Source organism: Drosophila simulans, chromosome X (assembly GCF_016746395.2).
Source record: "Drosophila simulans strain w501 chromosome X, Prin_Dsim_3.1, whole genome shotgun sequence".
Taxonomy (NCBI): Eukaryota; Metazoa; Arthropoda; class Insecta; order Diptera; family Drosophilidae; genus Drosophila; species Drosophila simulans.
Window position 1 is genome coordinate 618,188 of NC_052525.2, and position 22,079 is coordinate 640,266.

Sequence of the window (22,079 nt, forward strand, 5' to 3'; positions counted from 1 at the left end):
AAAAAAGCGAGACGGGGATATCGCATTTGTTGGCGACATGTCTAAATATATGACTACATTACATGCCCACAACTAAATGTCTTTAAAGGCAAAGCTTTTTCAATGATTTTAGCCGAATCTTTTCAAGCGAAATAAATCGCCATTGAATAGGCTCTTTCTCCCAGATGGATTTGTACTACCAATAAAAATGACTTGGGGTCGTAAGGTTCACACACAATTGTTTTATTGAGGCTAGCCCGAAGTTTTCTTTTTTTCATGAGTTCACATCTTGCTGTTAGCTTATAAAAACACGCCGCTTGAGGACGTGAAATGTATAATAAAAACCAATGTAAACCTAGTGATTCCACTGAATGGATCGGCTACATCTTTACTCGGCATCGTCGTCCTCATCGTCGTTGGAGCTGATTCTGAAGTAGCGCAGCTCGTACGAGTCCTTTTCGTTGGCCACCACGCGGATCCAGTCGCGCAGGCTGTTCTTCTTCAGGTACTTCTTGGTCAAGTACTTAAGGTATGCCTTGGAGAAGTGCACGTCGGAGCTGACAATGAGCTTCAGCTTGGAGCGCTCGAAGGTGACGTTGTTGCCCAGGTTGTTCACCTTGCCGTTGACCTTAAGGCGGGCCTTGATGTACTTCTCCTGCGGGCGGAATAGAGAGGGTATTCCTGGTTAGTTCAGCTTGGACTGGGCTGGATCTTTGGGGCAGCTCCTGCTAGCGGTAAGCTGGGCTAAATGTCTCTTTCTTTGTTAAGGCTAAGAGTCGAGTGTGTAGAACAGAGAGCCCAAATAAAGAAGAGTGACCAATTTTTTGCTCTGCCACTGAGTACACTGCCATCAGAGCGACGCATAAAGCTCACTCTCTGACGGCAAATCGGCGTGGCCTGTAAAATAGATTTATCTAGGTGATAGATGACCAATGAAGGGGGTCATGGAACCAATAGGTGCGGTACTGATCGAACGGCGTGCCAGTAAAGGAATCTCCTTAAGGGGTTTTCCAGTCAAATGACTCAGTCGAAAGCATGCGACCATGTACCTTTCCCCCAGTGGTTCCTTTACCCGTTTGTGAATGCAGCATTAGATTGTAGTTACCTGATCCTGTGACGTAGGCGACACTTGAACTAGTCAGCGCCCTGCTGAGACGCGCGTTTAGCGCACTCGTTTTGCCCACTAGCGGGTACTTAGTCGGTTGGCTTATCACTTGGCATATGAAAGAAACACCTAATGCTAACTGCTACTAGTAGGGAAAACCTGCAGTGCCACGAAAAAGCGGGCACTGTGAGCAGGGCGCACTATGAATTTTGGCCTGAGGCGCCACGGATGTGGTCGCACTCAACCCAGGGCCCACCACGTGGCGGTACACATAGCACGGCTTGACGCTGTTCACAGACGGTTGCACCACTGGCCAGTGCCAGGTCACTGGCGGTCAGTGGCTACCCCGTTGTGCAGTGCCCAGAGCCCCTTGACTACAAGCGCGATTGGGAGGCGCTGCGAAGAAACGCGTGTGCCCGCATGAGGCAGCGAAAAATTCGACTTGGTTTAAAACGGAACGGACACCTACCTACCCTTTCTATGACTAGCGTTGTTCCAGAAGTTGTTAACCGCCGGCGGCACGGGAAAGTCCGCTGGCAGTTTATCGCCAAATGGAGTCAATTCACTATAACCACACTTTTTATCCAGAGCCCCTGGTTAACTTGGAGGGCAGTGGAAAGCTTGGTGCGGTAAGACTATACTGATTTCGATGGTCATCTGGTTAATGCGTTCAGATGTTTTGGGAGAAATAAATTGTTCTTATGGACGGCACAGACGTGTCTTGGATGTTTTCAAATGGTGGAGATCCACTTTTACCATAGAAAGTGAACAATACTAATGGGCAATACATCCCCCATAACATCTTGAAAGCAACGACAGATTGTAACCAGTGCTTGATACTGAGCGGTGAGATTTGTGATCATCTGTGTACCCCAGGTACTTACGAAGTCGGCCACATCCATGATGCTATCCTCAGCAATGTTGGTGCAGTCGATGGTGAAGCGCAGCGAGACCTTCTTCTTCTTCTGTCCCTTGCCACGCAGCACGTTCTTCTTGACTACCTTGCTGGGAGCTGGGGCAGCCTTGGCCTTCGGCTTAGGCGCAGGCTTAGCGACAGCAGGAGCAGCTGCAGCCGGAGCGGGAGCAGCAGCAGCCGGGGCTGCGGCCTTAGCGGGAGCAGCCTTCTTTGCTGGGGGAGCGGCAGCAGGAGTAGAGGCAGCCTTCTTGGCCGGAGCAGCCTTGGCGGCAGCCGGAGCAGCGGCAGCCTTGGCGTCCTTCTTGGGAGCAGCAACGGGAGCCTTCTTTCCGGCATCTTTGGCAGCGGCGGTGGGCTTGGCAGCTGCGGGCTTAGCTGCCGCGGGCTTGGCAGCAGCGGCGGCTGCCTTCACATCCTTGGCCGCCTCGGGCGCCTTCTTCACGTTCTTGGCCGCGGCGGCCGCGGGCTTGGCGGCCTCAGCCTTCGGCTTCTCCACCTTGCCCTTGGCGGCGGCGGCTGCGGGAGCGGCCTTCTTCTCCGCTGGCTTGGCAGCAGCGGTCTTGGTATCACCCTTGTTGGTCTTGGCCTGCACGCCCACCGAAAAAAAAGCAACAAAAATCACACACGCATTCGACAAATGAAATATTTCGCTGCTGGCCACCGCCCAGGGCATTGCGCTGCAGAGTTACACAACTTGGAGCTCCCGGGCGCCGGTAGCCAGTCGCGAAACTCATATTTCGGAGCACTTACGGTAGGAGCCATCTTGTCAGTTGAAAACCACGAGGAAAAAGAACAGAAAGCGGAAGCGACGGCAAGAAGAAGAGATGGCTGGTGTGGCCGCAGCGCGTCAACGCCGTATTCCGAAAAGCCACGCTGCAAATGCATCCCTGGGTTTGGGACTCCGCTGCCCCGTAGTCGCGTTCCAATCCCAGCGTTCAGAAAAAAAACAGATTCCTTAAGAGGAATACTCTGCTTAAAAAATGATGATTTCTCATTATTCAGACAGCCTTTCGTACAGCGAATACTAAAACCTATGGTCAATATGCGAACAAGATGTCTACCTGTCCGGCCGCCTTGCGATGCCGCAGCAACGCTAACGTGCCTTGAAATGCGCTTGAAAGTAAAAGCCATCATAAAGAAACTTCCAGACATAAAGTCCTATAATTACCAACACCCCGAACGTTGTAAGTGCCTCGAAATTGGCCCGCCCCTGTGACCATATATCATAAAACTATGGCGAGGGGCAAGACGAGGATGAGCAGCGAAAGAGAAGGAGCAAAGACGATGAAGAGGAGAGGAAGAGAATGATGAGAAGAAGGAGCCGCGGGACGTGCATTTAATTTTTAGCTGGAACCATGATCACAGCGTCATTTGCACGGCATGAAATCCGTGCGGGCTGGCCAACTGGCTTGCCTTGATTTAGTAACCAATCCCGAATCACGGAGATCGACATCGTATTGTTCTCAGTGCAGATCTGATTTTCCACCGCACCTCGGTGGCCCCCACAAATTGGTGGTAATGAGCATTCTGCTGAAGAGGAAACCGATTGGTTGCGTCCTGCGCCCATCCACGTGTTGCCCCCTCTTCCTCCCCTCTACCACTTCCAATCTCAATCCAGTTCCCCCACCACGCCCCGTTTTCGGCTAGCACTTACGAATAATCTGCACTACCTTAATTGGCTTTATTTTTAGGACTTATTGCGAGGCAGAAGCTGCTCGTGGATGGGCCATCTTCTATTTCCAGTAATCATGAATTCCCCATTTCGTATTAACAATTCATTTTGATCCTTGTGGCGCCCTGGGGATTGCGTGCATTCAAGTCATCTTTTTCGCTGCAGCTTCTGTTTCCGACCCGTGGTTGCCTCTCTCTAACTGCCCAGTTTGGCTGGGCACCCGAGCCCTGATCTCTGTGCGCCCTTCACTCCGATGTGATGGAGTCGGAGATGGAGTCTTCTTACCTTGCCCATCCTGATGGGTCAGAGGCCCTTATCACGCGGACCCGTCCGTCGCTCGCTTATCATTTAATGAACGCCCAGCTTCTATTCCCAATCCCCGTTCTTATCTCGAGTAAAAGGAGGTCCACTCTCGGCCATAGTTTCGACACTGGGAGAAACTACAGATTGCATCTGCAGTCTCCTACCTGAAGACGGGCAACATGTTGCAGAAAGGTGCGCCGGGCGCCCTGCAAGAGCAGGAAGGGAATTTCAAAGACCTAGAAAACCGAAAGTATTTTTCACAGTGATCCCAACTGCGCCTTCGACTGCAGCGCAGTGTCAATATATGCAGCGCCAATCGTGAATCCATCTACTAATTAATTGACTCTTTGTGTTCGCCTTTTTTCGCCTGTGAGCGCTCACTTGCCCAGGCTGCCTCCATCTCCATTTGAGTGGACGTCTGAGCCAGATATCCGCTTCCAGCTAGATAGCCAGTCATCCGAGCCAGTCGCGCATCTCATCTCTGGCGGCGCTTTCGTTTCATTAAAAGCCCGTTTCAATTTTCTGCATTTTAGTGCCTGATGCACTTTGGCATATCGAGGGAAGGCTCATCGTTTTTTGCCATTTTTCCTGTGGTTCTGCCGCCTCCTTCGGCTTTTGAATTTGGGACCGGCTTTGTGGTCTGACAACATATATTTGCACTTTGTCCCTCCCATGTGCTTCGCTTCTTGTCCGCGGCTCCTCTGCCTGCCCATCCTCGCTCGCTCCACAGTCTTCAGTGGACATGCCCGAAGCTTAACCCATGGGAACTCCAGCATACAATGCGAAATATTATATAGAAAAAATGAACTACTCCTTCGCAGATGTGGGTGCCAAAAGAGCAAACGCTAATGAATGCTCTATCATAACTTAGGCACTTGAAATACGTTTCTTCCACGACCTTGAGGATTGCCTTCCTCCACCTTGGGTTTGGTCAGTTGCACGACAGTGCGTACGCCATGGGTTAATGTGAGGAGCGAGTGTGCAGATAATTTTGACATTTAGTCCCTTATCTGCGGTTCGCTTCGGTTGAAAATGGAAATTCTGTGGAACCCCTCGCGTTCGCAAGCGGATTTGTATCTCTGTCAGGTCGCGAAATTAGCACCTAGACGGGCCGCAGAAAATGGCCAGGGGAAGTGCCTATTGAGCTCCCCCCAAGCTCTTAATTTCTTGGCGGGCAACTTTATTAGCAACCGGCGCGGCTCACATCTTCGCCGACTCCGCGCGGGCCTATCTCCCCCTCCTTCCACCAGGATATGGCAAATTATATCTGAAGCGCCCTCCGCCGCGAACAGTTCGCTGTAGGGCACGCCCTCGCAGAGGGCAGATCGAGGGCTTTGTCACTGTGGAGTGCCACAGATTGTTAGATTATTTTAAGTCTTTGGGTTTGGGGTTTTTGTTGTGCGGGCTCTTCCCTATGGTTGCTTGGCTTCGCATCGGCTGAACTTCCCATGGCTGAATTCGGGCTTGCAGCTCCTTCGATTGGGCCTGATGAACGATTTGTGCATATAAACGAGACCTAATTGGATTAAGAGATCCGCGAATGCCTTTGTGTTTGTGTGTTTTGCCCGGGAGCCTAGGCAAATGTGCTGAATGAGCTGGGAATCAGGTGCTTACGTACCCGCCAGCTGAAGATTTATTTGGCTGGTGTAACAGGAGACAGGGGATAATCCCATGTAACGCTCTTGGCAGGCAGTGCAGGCTTCTCCCCTCCCTTCGAGCGGGGAGTAACTTTAGATTGCTTTAGTCTGAGCCGCGGTAATTCACACGGAGTGGCCAACTGACGAATGATTCCTGGCATTGTAATTATCGCATTACTCGTATGGCTTCTGCAAAGAAAGAGCGAAAGAGTTGGCCAAGAGAAGTCCGCTGGGTGACGCCGCGCGGATTGAGTTGCAGGCGGGCGCCAGGCCCCCCTTCTCCTGGTATTTTGATCCACGGGAAGAAATCAGTACCTCCATGGCCATCTTTCGATTTGTTTGTGTCTGGCCCCCCGTCCGCCCTCGAGTATCCGCAAGCTGAGCGAGCAAGGAGATAAATAAAATAAATATTGACGCGCGTCCAATTCGCAAGAGGAAAGCCAAAAGCAACGGCAAACAGCATGGGAGGAGCGGAGGAGCGGAAAGGGAAACGAGCAGAGCAAACATCGTGACTTGGAGCGGCGGCGAAACATCAAGCGAACTGAATAAAGTACTCAAAACTTATTTAAAAGTACTAAACACAAGTACCGCAGATTAATAAGCGCTTTTGAACTCGGCCGACCAGAAAACTAGTTAATGGAATGCTCTTCAAGCCGAAAGAGAGCCACATACTCGCGTAAATGTCGGATACGCATGTGCCTGCTGGGAGTTGGGTGGGGTGGATGGGGAGTGGAAGTGGGAGGTGACTCATGTGGTGACACGAAAGCAAATGGCTATAAAGGCCTAACCATGGAAGGAATAATAGGACATTTACCCCTCATTGCACTGGACCTATTCGGTTGGGCCTAGACACTTGATCACCACGACTTCCGATATCCGGCCAAATGGCCCGAATGGATGGATGACGGACTATTTGCCGCCAACAAAGAGCACCCTATCACCACCACTGGACCAATCTACAGCAGAGGGGATCAGGCACTTAACAGAGACCCGCTCGAGCAGCAAACAAAAACATAGAACCCAATGTGGAATGAGTGGGTAAACAAAAGAGGCTGCCTCTTCTTCGAGAGCGGCGGCGGAAGACCAAGTGCAAGTGCTTACATTAGCTATTATGCGCCATCCAGTCCGCTCGATTCCCACTCCCATTCCGCGTTCAGATCGATTTCTTTGATGATGCTTTAACGTGCGCATCCAAGTTCAAACAACTGGCGGATCTCGAGCACCAGCCGCACAAAAACAAACAAACAAAGCGACCTGCTCGTCTCCGGTTTTGTTCCTCGATTCGGGGGTACTTACATCGGGGATTAGCTGCGATGACAATTGAGAGATCTGAAGATCTGGGATCGGGGATCGGAGAGGGGGATCGGGCCGGCACTAAACGCTAAGTGGTTGTAGTGATAGTGTTCTTGTGTGTGGTGTACCCTGGAATATTAGCTCCAGACTCTAAAAGGCAACATCTCAACGTGCAAAAGCTTGTCTCTGGCATCGCATATGTTAGCAAAGGATATCGATATCACTCATTAGTGGTTCCCAAGACGTCCCACTTACATAAGAACACATTTAAACCGTGTTTTGATCATTATAATGCAAAAGCGGTTTGTTCGAATTTGAAGAAGTGAATCCGAACAGGTGGTGGTTACCTATCCGATCTAATGCCACAGATAGGGCCCTGGCTCCACAAGATCAAGGATCCGCAGCAAACAACAATATTTGCAAAACCCGTTTCGATCTGCGATTTTCTAAGCGGCACACGGGAAAAGCAACAAAAGAGGGCCAAAAGGCGCGGCACTCAGGAGGGGCAAAAATCTTATCTGGCTGCCGGAAATCAAAGCACACATCAAAGAGCGCCGACGCCGCCGTTTGCAACGTGTGGAGGTCCCGGTGTTCAATTGCATCCACCGTCCCCTCGCAGCCGCCATCACCCCCCTTATCCTTCCTGCCCTGCCTTACGCTGGCAGCCCTCCACCCCTCCGTCCACAGCCTCCAGCCCACAGCCACACTCCCGCAGTCACTCAGTTTTGTTTGATGTTGCTGATGCGGTTGGTCGACTACCGACCGATCGAGTTTCCTCGCCTTACACTCGAAGAAAAGGCCATGGCTAAATTAGACCTCAAAGTGTCGAAGTTGGCAGGTAACACTTTGAAATGCGCAGCTTTGAAATGCGCAAATATTATGCGAACAAGTCGCAAAACTTGAACTCTCGAATTAAAAAGATCTAAATGTAATTGTGTTACTGCCCGCCCATGCATGTATATCGATACCTGGCTGCTCTATCGATAAGCTGCCGATCCACCTATCGGCCACCGCATAGCATAGCGTTCGTTGAGTGTCGTCGGTGGTTCAGTTTGTTGGAAACAGTGAAGAGTGGTGGTTGCGTTTCGCAGTTCTTGAAGTGGAGACTTTACAAACCGGAGAAATACGTAAACCACTGAGAGTCGCACAGAAATATAAACACAAACATTTTTTTTGACGTGCCGCGAGTGACGTTTGAACAGAAAGCCCTGGAGTGGCAAACATGACCTCCTGAAACCCACTTAGCATCGCAATGTACGCCGCCCCGATCCTGATCCTACTCCTGCACCTGACTTGGGCCGTGGCCACGATGGCGGCCAGCAGTGCCGGCCAGAATGGCCCGGTGGCAGCCGGAGCAGGGCCTAACGGATTGCAGTGCCAGCCCATCGCCGTGTCCGCCTGCCAAGGCCTCGGCTACAACATGACCGCACTGCCCAACCTGGCAGGTCACACCAATCAGCTGGAGGCTGAGCTCCAGGTAAGAAGAGCCACGACCGTGGCTGAAGGCAGGCACGTCCCGGACCCTCGCGATCCCACGTTCTTGATAGGTCGGCTGTGGTGTGGCCCCTGAAAGTGATTCCGTCGCTTACGTGCGAAAACAAAAGCTTAAACAGCGTCTAAAAATAAAATAAGCAATGGCCAATAAGCCTTATGCCAGGCAGGTAAATTGTTAGCAAACTCCAGTCTCAAAACATCAGGCAGAAAGCAATGAAAGTCCTTCTAGATCCCATACTTTAAGGAGCACTATAAGCATTTGAACCAAACTGCTGATAAACTGTAGCGGAACACATACTATATTAGCATACTTAGTTAGCATAATTAGTTATACTGAGGTCTATAGTTGCTTGTAGTCTAGGCAGACAGCTTTTGGCCAAAACTAAATACTTGTGTAGAATACCCTATAAAAGTAAGGACAGCAATCGCAGCAAATGATACAATGTTGTTTAAGAGTCCAAACTCTTTGCCAAACATTCGGAATTGTGAGTGACGGGCTTGTGGAGGGCGGCAGCGCATCAAAGAGGAACCGACAGACAGCCCACACTCCCACTGTTTTTTGGCTTTTCAGTATCACTAGTTTTACTGTCGCAGCAGAGATGTTGGAAAAACGCACTGCCGTGGAGGTAGAGTAAATAATAAACAAAAATTTTGAAAGGCACACCAATATGGAAGATAGAAGTCATTTTGCGGGTTTTTGGGGGTCTGCATGAGACCATTTTAATATATAGTTCGCATTCATAAGCCACAGATCCGAAACGCCCATAGAAACCGTGGTGTCCCGTCATCGTACGCCCCCCGCTGCTCTGATTGTATTTTCTGTATCTGTATCTTTCGGGGTTTCATTTCCATTAGCAACGCTCTGGGGAACAAGACAAAGCGGCAAAAACAAGGAGAAGGTTCTTCGACTCGAAAGTTGTTTAGATACTAGTGGAAAAGAGACCCCAAGCAGACGCAAAAGAGCCATTATCACTAAAACAAGTCAAAGGGCGACCCCTAATTGACGTTCAATAATGTCGTCTTTGAGTAAATGGTGCAATAAACCATCAAAGTGAGTGATCTGGCTTTTGGGAAAAGCCTTTGTAGTTCTGGAATAATTCTCTGCTACTGCATGTCCAAGTCAATTGCGACCCAAGGTTTGAGATCATCTCGCTCTCGCTTCGTAATTAACCGTGAAAATGGCCCATGAAAATTGCCGCTTTGCAGAGTGCGTGGAATGAGCGGCGGAGGAAAAGCCGGCAGAATCGGCAGGCCATTTGGTGGAAATCTCGAAGAACAGGCACAGAACACGCTAGTGGATTGGGGAGACCTGAGCGATTGTGCCGACATTACAAATGGACACGAACAAAGAGCTGCCGCTGAGGAAAACTGTGCTGCACGCCAGCACTGAAAGAAATGATTATCGAATATATTTCAATCACTATTGCTTCGAGAGCTCGGGACTCGCTTTATCAATTTTGAAAACAACTCTCACACGACTATGCCTATTCACCAATCATTAACAAATCACATACATTAGTAGTTGAACAATATTAGTACTGACCTGCCGGTGCTAACGCGATACTATCCCTTTTTTTCGCCGTGTACACTAGCGCATTATCATCGGTTCGGCATCGGCTCCTTTTGGGCTTAGCTCGGATAGCGGCTGTATCTATGTATCTATGTGTGCGCAGTCAGATCCATTAACACCTTTAATCCGGACTTCGGTTTCTTTGAGCGTATCTAGCACTTTATGCCCATGCCCTCTTTTGGACGAAGAAAGTCAAATGTCGATATCGGTTACGTCGTGCTGCCACTTTTGCTCTGGCTCCGATGTCGATGCAAGGTGCATGAAGCAGACCAATCTCGATTCTTTTGGGGGCTGAGTGGCTATACTTCAGTTCTCAAATATATGTATACATTAAATCAATTCAACTATTTTTAACTGTGGGTCAGTGCGAGATGCTTCTCCAGGCTACAGAAGCTGCTTGCTGGTCATTCGCTCTTCACTGATTTCTATCTGGCTGCAGGTCTGAATATTTCCTCTTTGTTTTTTTTTTTTTGTATTTTTAAGGGGCTCAGTGGTGCGCGTTGCCGCCTACTTTGTTTCATCGTGGCGCTGAAAAGAGGAAAGTAAAAGGCATTGTCCGATCTGGGAGTGGGCTTCCATGGTTTTCGTGGTTTTCTCGGTTTTCTTTGGCTTCTTCTTTGTTGTCCAGACGAGAGAGGGCAGTGAACGAATCGCGGCCAAATCTCAAGGGGCAATTAAGCAGCCATCCTGGATCTGAAGAAATTACAAACACACCGAATGATTTGAATGGGAACCATGTTAAACTGATCGAAGCATCTGGAAGCCATATAAAACACAGAAATCAAAGAGATTCCTACGGCCACCCCACCAAGCGGCAATAAAAATCATCAAAAGCTTCAGAGGATACGTTTGTACATACAGGGGCGTATTTACACAAATGCTCGGACTCAATAACAAAGTACTGCAGATCGCATGGACGAAATGAGAGGCAAAGGTGAGACGAATTTGGATATGGAAGTTTACATATGCGTAGATCCCGAGATCCCTGTTCAATGTTTCGACTTGGTGAGGTGTTAAGGAAAGCTGAAGTGGAACTGCAATACATACACAAATATGATTCTTATCAGTCGGCAATTGGAAAAACACACATATTCACCGTAAGACGGCGGCATGCCACGTGAAATGAAATTCGAATAATGGTATTTTGGGTGCAAATGGAGAGCAGACCGAGAAGGTCGGTTGTAATTCCAATTTTTCCGTCCGTGTCCAAGACCAAGAGTGTACTTCTCCTTTGCCAGTTTTTCAGTTTATCTTTTGTTAGTTGGGCGGTGAGTTTGTTTGTTTGTCTGTCTGTGTGCCTGTTTGCGAGTGGGCGTTGCAATCAAGTGCCAACAAAGTGCTTGTCGAGCGTTAATTACAAGTGAATTAATTGAAGGTGCGTCTTCGCACTGAGTTGGTTCCATAGATAACCATCTTGCGGCTGCCAGCGTTGCCTCAACTATGAACGGGGAAAAAAAGCTCACCAATCTCGTGGGTTTCATAATGTTAATTAATAAAATTTCCAATAATATAAAACAACTTTCATAGCGTTGAACACCTGCGAAGAGTACGTCGCATTCTTCGCTACTACATTCATAAAGCCCAATGAAATTTGTGCCGTGGTAACCCACTTCCCACTGAACAAAACAGCATTTTATGTAAAGTAATTGTAAATATTTGAGCAAGGAATTATCTGACGAGCGAGAGTTCCCTGTGGAAAAACAAAGCGAAAACAAAACTTCAACAAGGCCGCAACCAAATACATGGCAGCTATAAAGCAACAACAGCAACACCGACGATGGCGACAATAAAATTGTTTGATTTTGAAAATCAAAACCCATTAAGAATGCTCAGCCACCAATCCCAGGTGAAACGGGGTTTCAAAGGGGGCTTTTGATATCGAGAACAGTGCGGTGCCCACAAGAATGCCGTAAACCTTACCTTTTATGAGAATTGCCTATGGCTTATCGCTCGCTAAAGGCCCGTATCAGCCGCATATATTTAGGCCGTATGACTTAACCTTAGCAGGGCAAAGTACACATATTAAGCCGATACCACACTATCAATATCTAACCGATATTAATTTGATTAAAGAAATTAAGTAAAAAGGCCATTTCGTAAGCATCCATCCCACCCCAAGAACTTACCTACCGGAAAATGAGACTCCAGGCTTAGTTCATAGATCTTCCTACGTATTTCCCACCGCCTTGCCAGTTAAATGGGCCGCAGTGACTGCTTCTAAATCCGAAAAGGCGGCTTACGTGTCATCTAGCGTTTATCTCGCAACTGTCATAATAGCTAGCATTATAAATTCCCGTTTCTTCGCTGTTCTTCCGATAAATAGAAACCACAACTAATATGTTTGCATTTGTCTGGCTATCAGCTTTTTCTATCGGCTGGAAAAATCATAAAAATGTGCTCGAAGAAAATATGGAATCCACAGAGTTAATCCGCCGGACGTTTCTGATAAGAAAAGCAACCTAGCGAACGTTCTTATCGGAACACAGTCTGCAAACGTCAAGCGCCAGGTTGTTGTTGTTGCTATTTCAGCTACCTGGCTTACGTCCGTCCCCTAAAGCGAGATAGCACGCAGTGAGAGCGGGACGGTAGACCGCTCTGCTTTGTTTGCATTGTAATTATGGCAAGGGGTGCAGAGGCGTGAGGAATCCATCAGGGCGGTATTGAAAACGACTTAACGCTGATAGTGTCAAACTAAATGCAGAAAGCTGCTGCCATTACTTTTGTTGTTCCTGCTCAGCGCTCAGTGACTTTGAAGTCCGGCGCTTGGCGAGAATACACACAACACTCAACCAAAGGCTTGCGCGCTATCAAGACATATAAACATAAAGAATACTTTAAAATTGATGGACGGATGATGTAAACATATATCCAAATAGTTTTTGAAGTGATTGTTGTTCATGCGAATTGATCTTTTCGCTGGAACTTGGGACCTGTCCTTATTCCATTCCCATAATGATGGGTAGGGCAGTTGCAATGTTGGCGAAAACAATTTGACAGGGCTGAAAATCAGACGAAGCCCAGATAAACACACAGAAAATATATACATGAAAAAAAAACCCAAAAACAATTAGTTCATTCCAGCAGTGGCGGCTTATGCGTTATTTTTTATTTTCTGCTGCTTCGGCTGCTGGCACACGCAAAAAATGCGGCAACGTTTTTCAAATGCCTTCCCAGCCACTCAGCGAATGAGAAGCGAAAGTGGGAAGCAGGAGGAGAAGGAGTGAGTTGATGGCGAGGAACGAAAGAAGAAAAAGCAGCAGGCTAGCCAACTGGAATGTCAGAGTCACTGGGGAAGTGGAAGATTAGTGGAGAATATGCTATCTATCGAATACACACTGTCCTGCTGAATATAAAAAAGCCAAACTTAACTTTAGTTTAGTATTTAACTTTAGCTAAATACTCACTTAAATTGATACAAACTAATATTTGAGCCATTAAATTCGAAAGGGTATCTAAAAGGTGCCAATAGAAAAAGCGTCCACTAAGCGACGAACCTCAAAGGCAGGTTTGTGTCCTAAGTCTTTTGTTTCGCTTTTATGCAGCGCAGCAGGATGTTGGAGATGACGTTGGGATGTGGTTGTTTCTGGCGTGGTATTACGCACTGTTGCTGTTCTTGTTGTTCCTCGTAATTACATGGCAATTAACTTAATGGAACTGCGCCCCTGCGCTCGTGTGAATTGACCCGAACGCTTCCTTCTCTCGCCGTCCAACTCTGTGATCTCTTTCTTCGAATCTAAACAATAAAAAAGAAAGGGAAATAAGTAAAAACAGACGGCACGTTGCATGTAGAGTCGGCAAAGTGCAGCTTATTTCGGTAATGCCGCCTGACAAAATGTCAGATCAGCAGACGGCAGCGTATACATTACCTTCCGCAAAGCCAATACAATTCCACGGCCTGTCAGGTCTCCCTGTTCCCGGTTCCCGATCGCCAAGCTCTAAATCCCTCCAGAGACCGTCGAAGTATCTTTAGACGAGGACAGGACTGGTCAAACATGTGCCAATTGTATTGCCTACGTAGCCGCAGAACCTCACTGAGCCCCAGAGATCTGGGACAGCTGAAGTGCCTTTGGGCCTTAAAGAGCCCCCGGCCCGCAGATTGCTGCCGCAGATTATCTAGCTTGGCAACGGAACGAAACAGCCATAGTCAGCGACTTAAAAGCATTATGTGCGGTGAATACAGCACGGAATAAATTAAGTATAGTATTCTTACCCCCTCAAAATATCTTTGAAAAATATGTTCGGTCAATGATAAAAAGTATTCGGAATAGTATCTAAAAATATGTTACGGCAAATGAAATCTGTGATGCATTTAAAAGAGTCTGTTACATTTTTCGGACAATTCACATTTCAAACCAAACATTCAATTCCTAAGTCAAAAAAAAGTAGTTAATGGTGTGCCTTTCGGTGTTCGGCGGATGCCTCAATATCTTCAGGCAATTGGCGAGGAGCTCCTTTGGTGCATTCCGCTCGACGAAGTCTGCCTTTGAATGACAATCCACTGCAGTCAAAATGTCAATTAATTGTGAGACGACAGCCGTACGTCGTCGGCATCTCTTGACAGTTCTGGCAGCGATCACGTTGCGAGGGGAACGAAAAAGTCGGCTAACACGACTAGCTACAAAACAATCGATCCGTATCTTTGGAGTAAGGACAATCTAAGCTAGGGCTAATGAAGAATGACAGATCCATAGTATGCCTATCTGCATATGCCGGTCCTGATGGCTCAGGAGAACATCAATAGTTTGGGGTGTTTTACCGAACTTTGCATCGTTGGCAAATAAGCACCGCAAATGAAGTCACCGATCTGGAGTTATGAATCTACTTAGCAGCATACTACTTTATACAATTCACAGTCCCCTGCCAACTTTTCTGCGTTTTTTGAACGCCCAGTCATGAAATTAAGTCGCTAGCTGTGATCACCGTTCGCTAATTGCAAACGCTTTCGTAGCGTATTAAATCAGTCGACTTTGAAGTTGTGCCGCCAGTGAGTCTGGCTGACAGTCACCTCTGAACGCCCCACCAACCTCAGGCATCTGGCAAACAGCTGTCAATTCGCATCAAACCGCTCAAGTCCGCCAACGAGCAGCCAAACGGCATCTAAATAAAATATAGCCCAAACCAAATAAGCAATCCAAAAAAACTTAAGATAACCGAGCGCTTTGGACACCTATTTACGTATTAAACTACATTCGGTCGAAAGATACACCCCTTTTAATTCAGCGACTTATCTCTAAGATGTGGTATATCCGCAGCGAATGAACTGACCAAACTTGAATTTAAGACGTCAAGAGGTGCGTCAAGGGGAGATCTCACTGTCTGTTCAACTATCCATGAGTCTTTGTCGTGTGTGCGGCCTTTTCAGCGGCATTTCGCAACACTTGTCACACTGACAGCCGGCAAATTGTTTGAGGCCTCCAATCCGCTGGCAAGTCGAAAGCCAAAACTAGATGCATCTGGCAGATACAGATATCGCTCACTCATCCGGGAGGGGGGTTCCCCAAGTGGCGGCGGTCATTAAAAGGGGTTGGCTGCAGGGGGGGCTAAAGATGGAATGAAAGAAATCCGAATCTTTACTGCTCTCTATTTTTATACCCGTTACTCGTAGAGCAAAAGGGTATTCTAGAATCGTTGAAAAGTATGTAACAGGCAGAAAGAAGCGTTTCCGACCATATAAAGTATTTGTATATATTCTTAATCGGTCCGTCAGTATGAACCTCGAAATAGCGGGAACTATAAAAGCTAAAAGATTGAGATTGATCATACATCTTATTCCTAGGGTTTGGAACAATTTGTCAAATTTGGTACAATCATCCGGAAAAGCTAGAGAAAAAGGAACACTTTGAAATAGGAAAATTTTAGACAATCATGCAACAGAGTAAAAATAAAGTAAAAAAGTAAAATGTCTGGAAGCGATATCGCGGGAATTAAACTTACCAGTGGACCGACGAGTCTGAGGAGCAGGATCCTTGTGAGAAACCTACCCCCTTGCACCCGTGAGGAGCTGTCTTTCCTCTGCTATTCCCTCGGCACAATCCTTGGCTCGCTGGTGATCGATAACCACGGGTTTATCCAGTTTGCTACGGAGAGCGAGGCCACCCGCGCCATTGAGGAGCTCGACCATTCTACCTTCAAATCGAAAGTTATCCTTGTCTCGAACGCCAGCTTCCGTTCCGTCAAAGCCAGTTGCTGTGTCTATGCTCCCCAGAAAAAGAAGAGGATGGTCGAGTGGTCTGATGCCGATGACGTTGTCGTCGTGGAGCGGAACGAAGATGAGGACGATGAAGACGAGGATGACTACGAAAGCGATAACGAAAAAGGCCAGGGTGACAAGCACGAATCGTGCACACACAAGAGGAAACGATATACGAACCTCAAAAACACGAAGTAAAAGAAGAATAGTCAGAGTGCGTCCGAAGAGGCAAATCTGTAGAAAAAGAACACACATACACCAACTCTTGTAAAAAACAGCGCACAAACTTTCTACAAGAGCACAAAAGCTGCCTTCAAGAAGAACAGTTCGAACCTCTACAAGAAGAAAGCACCAACTGTGTCCTGCACGGGCACATCAACATAATTCATCTCCTATATTCGTCCGAAATTCGCTCTGAAATAAAATGGAAGCATTCATCCTTCATATTTTTGTTTGTCTAGCCACTTTCTACTGGTATACCCAAAAAAAACTTTTGCCACGCCTCTCTCTAAACCTACAAAACGCCACCTTTTTGAACAATTTTTAAATATTTTCGCATATCTATCGATATCCCAAAAAATTATGAAATCGGGGAACTCGACTTTTGCATTCTCTCTTGTTTCCAATTGTATATATGTGTACCTACTAGTAATACAGATGTTTGTCGTTTCTTTTGCCTTTCAATATAAAATGTTTTTATAAATGTTTCTATACCTCCTAATGCCGGCAATTCCCTACAAAAAAGCACGTATTCAAGTCAAAGAGCCGCTGAGCCATTTTGGTCTGCTTTTATTTTTTTGCAACGCAATCATTAATCAAAATCAAACAATCATTACGTTTGCGTTTAGGTTGTGAGGTGTCAACCTCACCATTGTTGTTGCTGTTCTGTGCCTTGTAATTGAATTTTGAAAAGGGGGCGGTATCAGGGGATATCGAATTGTTTTTGGGACTGACAGACTTCACTGAAAAAGTGTGAAGCACGCTGCGAACAAAGCCAAAAGAGATAAAAAGAAGAAACCAAAATGAAAGGAAATAGCCGCGAATCGAAAGGCAGTAAGAAACTTAAGGGGGAGCGAAAGAAAACCCCAAATTTTAAGTTTTTTAAGTGAATTAACAAAATTATATTTGTGGATCCTATACAGCCGACAAAAATTACATTATTCAAAGTCCGGTTTTCAAAGTCTCTCTTAAGCCTAAGTTTGTAATTTGTAATTTTCGTCGGGTGGACGGACGAGAACCGCTGCGAATCGCCAACATTTCGATGACTTTAGCGTCGCCGAAAAGAAAACAGAATACCGAACAGCTCCGAAAAAGAGGCAAAAATGCCCAAAGCGTTGCAGATTGCATTCGCTTCGCAGACTGGAGAGTCGGAGGAGATGTGGGGAGCATCATGACCGAGGGGGGTGAAGAGGCAGGCAGTGCCCTTTCGCATTAATAATACATTTTAGACACTTGGCCAGCTTTTAGACACATTGGTTGGGGAGACGATGTTTTAGGAACGTGAGGTAAAAACTATTTCCGAAGATTGCTCATAGTGTCCAGCTTATACTAACCAGTATACATATTTGCACTTACCTACCTAATAATACATGAATTGGATAATCTTCAAATTTGTTTTAACATGCATAAGAACAGACAGCTTATATGTTTTCCAGTTCAGTTAAAACTTGTCTTACCCATATCTTGATGAATACTATTAGTTGCACTTATTTCGAATTCGAGACCACTGTTCGTTCCTCACCTGTCTTGCCATCATTACATGGTCTGCGCGTCTCTCTCGCTCCGAGTCCTGCTCTCTCACTCCCACTCGTGTAGCTGAGCAGGTCTATTAGGCTGATTGCCGCTTCGTTTTTTGTTGGTTCGACTGGCTTTCGGGCAAGAAGATGATTATGGCGAAGGCGATGATGTGGTTCACTAGCCGGCTGCATCATTAAATTATTATTGCGGGCAGCCATTTTCCAGAGAGCTGCAAAAGCCTAAAAAATTGTAAATCGCGTGTCTAATGCTCCATTCGAGATGCCCGCCGGTTCTTGGACGCCGGTCTGTTTCTTTCTGTCCATCTTTCCATCCTTCCTTCCTACCTCTTCTTAGTTTTTTGGCCTAATGTGGCTTAATTATACAACAACAATATGGTTAATGCTTGGCAGCAAACAAAGAGCTCGGCGAACGGGCCATCAAATCCTTGTCAAGAGTCCCAGTCCCCCATGATCGGTGGTCGGTGATCGGTGATCGGTTCACCGGCTCTGAGTCTCTTTCTTGAGAAAACGCAGCTCGATAATTTAATGCACCTTTTTCTCTCCAGATTTCCTGAGTTTTTTCTTTTCCGTCTGCCCCATTTGTCTTGGGGAACTGGTTCTCGTTTTTTCCTGCCGCGCTGACTTGTCTAAAATTCCACAAATTCATAAATGTTGATCCGTCTGGTTCGTCATCGTCATCAAAGTCGGCATTTCTCCCTGATAGACAATGGACGAAGAAAGAAGACGAAGGAGCGCTGTGTCAAGGGCCTCGACTACCTGATACCCGTCGTTGACATTTAACATTGCATAAACTCGTTCATCGCACAAATGCGACGCAATGATCTACTTAAATTAAAAGGAACATTTTAGTTACGGCGTAAGAGTTTTCGCGTGCAAATAACAATAAACACACTTTAGAGTGGTTCGGCTGGAAAGTTTTCGGATTAGTTGGAGTCAAGTCAAGAGGAGGAAACGTGGCTTCCTATGAAGTTATTAGATTGAATGGCTGGTAATTGACAATTAATTGCCATCGACAGCTGCAAATGGAAATGGAATGAGCTCGCAACTCACAAGCCATGTGTGAAGTCTGACGCAAGTTTTCACACCCAACAAAGCAACTTGTGAGATTAGTAATGGAAAATAAACAAGAAATGATTTAAATATCATCCGCATACAAAAATTACACCTTAAAGTTTGTGTGATAAAACAAATCATCGAATTTTTCCAGGCATAGAGAACTTTTTTTTCCAAATACTTTGCTAACATAATTAGCAAAATAATTCCCACCACCAACTTGTTTTCCAGATCGGACAACAAAGCAGTTAATCCAGAATCATTACCATTACACAATCTAATTTGGCAATTTTAGCTAATTTAATACTATACATTAGCCAGTGTAGGCAAACTGCAATTGTGTAATTTTGCTAATAGCAAACATTTGTTAGAACGTTAGAATGGTGTGTCGGCAAACATCAATGGAAGGCTGGGTTTTTATTGGATTTTTATTAGATAAACTTATAGATAATAGAATTGTTTAGAATCGAACTTATCTTCTGTTTACAGACAATTTTTTTTGTATTTAAGGGAATAGCTAAGAGTTCTTCAGAATATTTTTTCATTTATTTTTCAGAATCACATTACTCATTATTATATCTCATTCCATTTTTTGCAGATTGCCAAGCTGGTGCCACTAATAGAATCCGGTTGCTCGCGTCGCGCCCGCTTTTTGCTTTGCTCGTCTCTGTTTCCGCTGTGCACGCCGGATGTGCCACGCCCCGTTGCCGCCTGCAAATTGCTGTGCGAGACCGTTAGGGGCGAGTGTATGGAAAACGCTCCGCCGGAACTGATGGAGCTGTGGCCTTCGTTCCTTAACTGCGACGGACTGCCGCAGCCGGAGAAGCACGAGTTGTGCATGCAGATTCCACAGGAGGTGGTTGTTCCAGGCGGGAGTCCAAGTGGTCCGCCCACCACTGGTTTACCCGGCGTCGAGGATCACCCGCAGACGTACCGCTTTTGGAAGAGCGGAGCACCGCCCGCCTCTGACTTGGGTGGCGTCCTGTGCCCGCAGAACTTTAGCGGCAGTCCCTTTAATCCGGAGGAGTGCGTGCCCCAGTGTCAGCGGGACGCCTTCCACACGAGCTCTCAGAAGAAGACGTCTGAAACCCTCATCCTGGGCCTCTCGGCCGTCTGCTTCGTCCTGACACTGTTCGCCTTGGTGACCTTCTGGGCGGAGCCCACCAGGTTTGGCTACCCCGAGAGACCAGTACTCTTCCTGTGCCTGTGCTACAACCTCTTTAGCGTGTGCTATCTGGAGCGAATCGTGTTCCACAACCAAGCAAGGATGCATGACGTCGAGCTGCAAGGGCGGCTGATGCGACCGGGCTGCTTGCTGACGCCCCCTTGCCTGGCCTCCTACATAACCACCTCCTATTTAAGCCTGTGTGCGGCCAGCTGGTGGCTGATATTCGCCCTGTGCTTCTACCTGTCCTCGCACAAAAAGTGGTCCAGCGAGGCGCTGGAGAAGAGGTCCGGGCTGTTCCACGTCCTGGCCTGGGTGCCACCGCTGGCGCCCCCCATTGCCGCCCTGCTGCTGGAGAAGGTGCGTCCGAGTGAGCTGACGGGAATGTGCTACGCACCGGGATTCGTGGAGCTGCCAGCACTGGTCCTCCTCCTGCTTGGGCTGTACTTCACCCTGAGAGCCTCCAGGTCCCTGCTCTTCCTGCAGCTGCAGTTGCAGCCCACCCTGGCCCACCACCGATTCGGGCAGATCCGGAAGCGCTTCGTGCTCTTCTCCCTGCTGTACTTCGTGCCCACGACCGCCGGCGTCGTGGCGGCTCTTTGCGAGCGGTACGCGGATTCAGTGCCCAGCTGCTCCACTCCCGATGACTGCCTCTCACCCACTCCGCTCAGTGCCTGGCCAGCGTTGGTTCGGATCTTCTTCCAGCTAGTGGGGGGAACGTTGACAGGGTTGTGGGTGTGGTCGCGCAAGACCTGCGAGAGCTACAGAAATCGGCTGGGGGCCAGCGGAACACCCACCTCATCCCTGATGAATCAAAGCAAGGCGGCCGGGGCTCTGCCCAAAAAGCATTTGTATACGAGTGGGAAATCCATGCTGCCCACGGGGGGAATCACTCCATTATATGCTGCTATTAGTTTTCACAATGTGCCCGTCTACAACCCCAACCAATCGAGAGTTTAGGCGATAAAGGATCCCGCATGAGGGGCTCTAGAAAAATCTCGAACCCTACAATTGTACATATAACATATACATACATCATAGAAGGCTATGAGCCCCGGTCAGAGAACATGAACATACGCTTAGTTTTTAAGCTCGAAAATGAGAAAGTGAAATGTGTTAATAGCTTTATAGATCGCGCTCCCCCAAATACCCATCACCTTAAGTTTTTATTAATAGTTCTCTAGCTAGTCCTAAGTCTGTAAATAGTAAAACGTTTTATTCATAGTAGAATAAATTGTAAATAAATTATATGAATCAAAAATGAATGGCGTTCGAAGTGGACTCCAAATGCATTAGGACTTCAAGATAAGCAAGATAACCACTGCGCGTTCTCACGGCATCTCCGTCAGCCAAAAGGCTCATCACTTCGCAAGCCCCGTCTACTATATGTGGGTTAATGATGCAAAAGTTGTCGCTGCAAAGATCCAAGGGATGGTGGGGAGGAATTCGGACGGATCGCTTAATTGCAACAAAATGGCCAATTTAGTTATGCTATTGTCTGCGCTCCGAGCCGTGGCAAGTAGAAGGAAAATGCCTAATGACAGATCTCGACGGTGGTTGCCATCCGTTGGCGACTGGATATGCTCCGCCGCACCACCTGTACCCAATCCTCCACCTGTCGCTCTGCGTGTTCTCTCCCCTGTTTAGGTTTGTACATTTTGTGGACACTCCACGGTATAGGTCTTCTGTATGCGATTCAAGTACCTGCATTCGGACCAATTATACTATAGGCGAAATATAGTGACCTAAAATTATCAAACATGATGGTGGTAATGCTTATAAATGATTAAATTACCTTAAAAACTAAGATTATTGTTTCACTTAGATGGGATCCTAACACCCGACTTTTTAGCGCAGCCACTTTCCCTGCCTTCTGGATGTTTGGGCTTCTCCGGAACACGGGTAATTCGTTTCAACCGAGGGACAATTAATTTGATTGAATCTG

At 47.2% G+C, this 22,079-nt stretch overlaps 3 protein-coding genes across 3 annotated transcripts; 2 read left to right on the forward strand and 1 right to left on the reverse strand.

Moving 5' to 3' along the window:
- Positions 1-201: 201 nt before the first annotated feature.
- On the reverse strand, positions 202-2,906 carry LOC27206864 (60S ribosomal protein L22). The gene is made up of 3 exons (XM_039297116.2): positions 2,751-2,906; positions 1,969-2,586; positions 202-634 (listed from the first exon to the last, which is right to left on the reverse strand). The coding sequence occupies exons 1-3, from the start codon at positions 2,883-2,885 to the stop codon at positions 368-370; spliced, it is 1,020 nt and encodes a 339-aa protein (XP_039153050.1). The 5' UTR covers positions 2,886-2,906; the 3' UTR covers positions 202-367.
- Positions 2,907-7,917: 5,011 nt separating this feature from the next.
- LOC6724809 (frizzled-3) lies at positions 7,918-21,382 on the forward strand. Its single transcript, XM_016173279.3, has 2 exons — positions 7,918-8,382; positions 19,568-21,382. The coding sequence occupies exons 1-2, from the start codon at positions 8,158-8,160 to the stop codon at positions 21,092-21,094; spliced, it is 1,752 nt and encodes a 583-aa protein (XP_016037590.1). The 5' UTR covers positions 7,918-8,157; the 3' UTR covers positions 21,095-21,382.
- Positions 15,753-16,603, forward strand: LOC6724808. The gene has a single exon (XM_002105813.4). The coding sequence runs from the start codon at positions 15,869-15,871 to the stop codon at positions 16,355-16,357; it is 489 nt and encodes a 162-aa protein (XP_002105849.1). The 5' UTR covers positions 15,753-15,868; the 3' UTR covers positions 16,358-16,603.
- Positions 21,383-22,079: the final 697 nt, after the last annotated feature.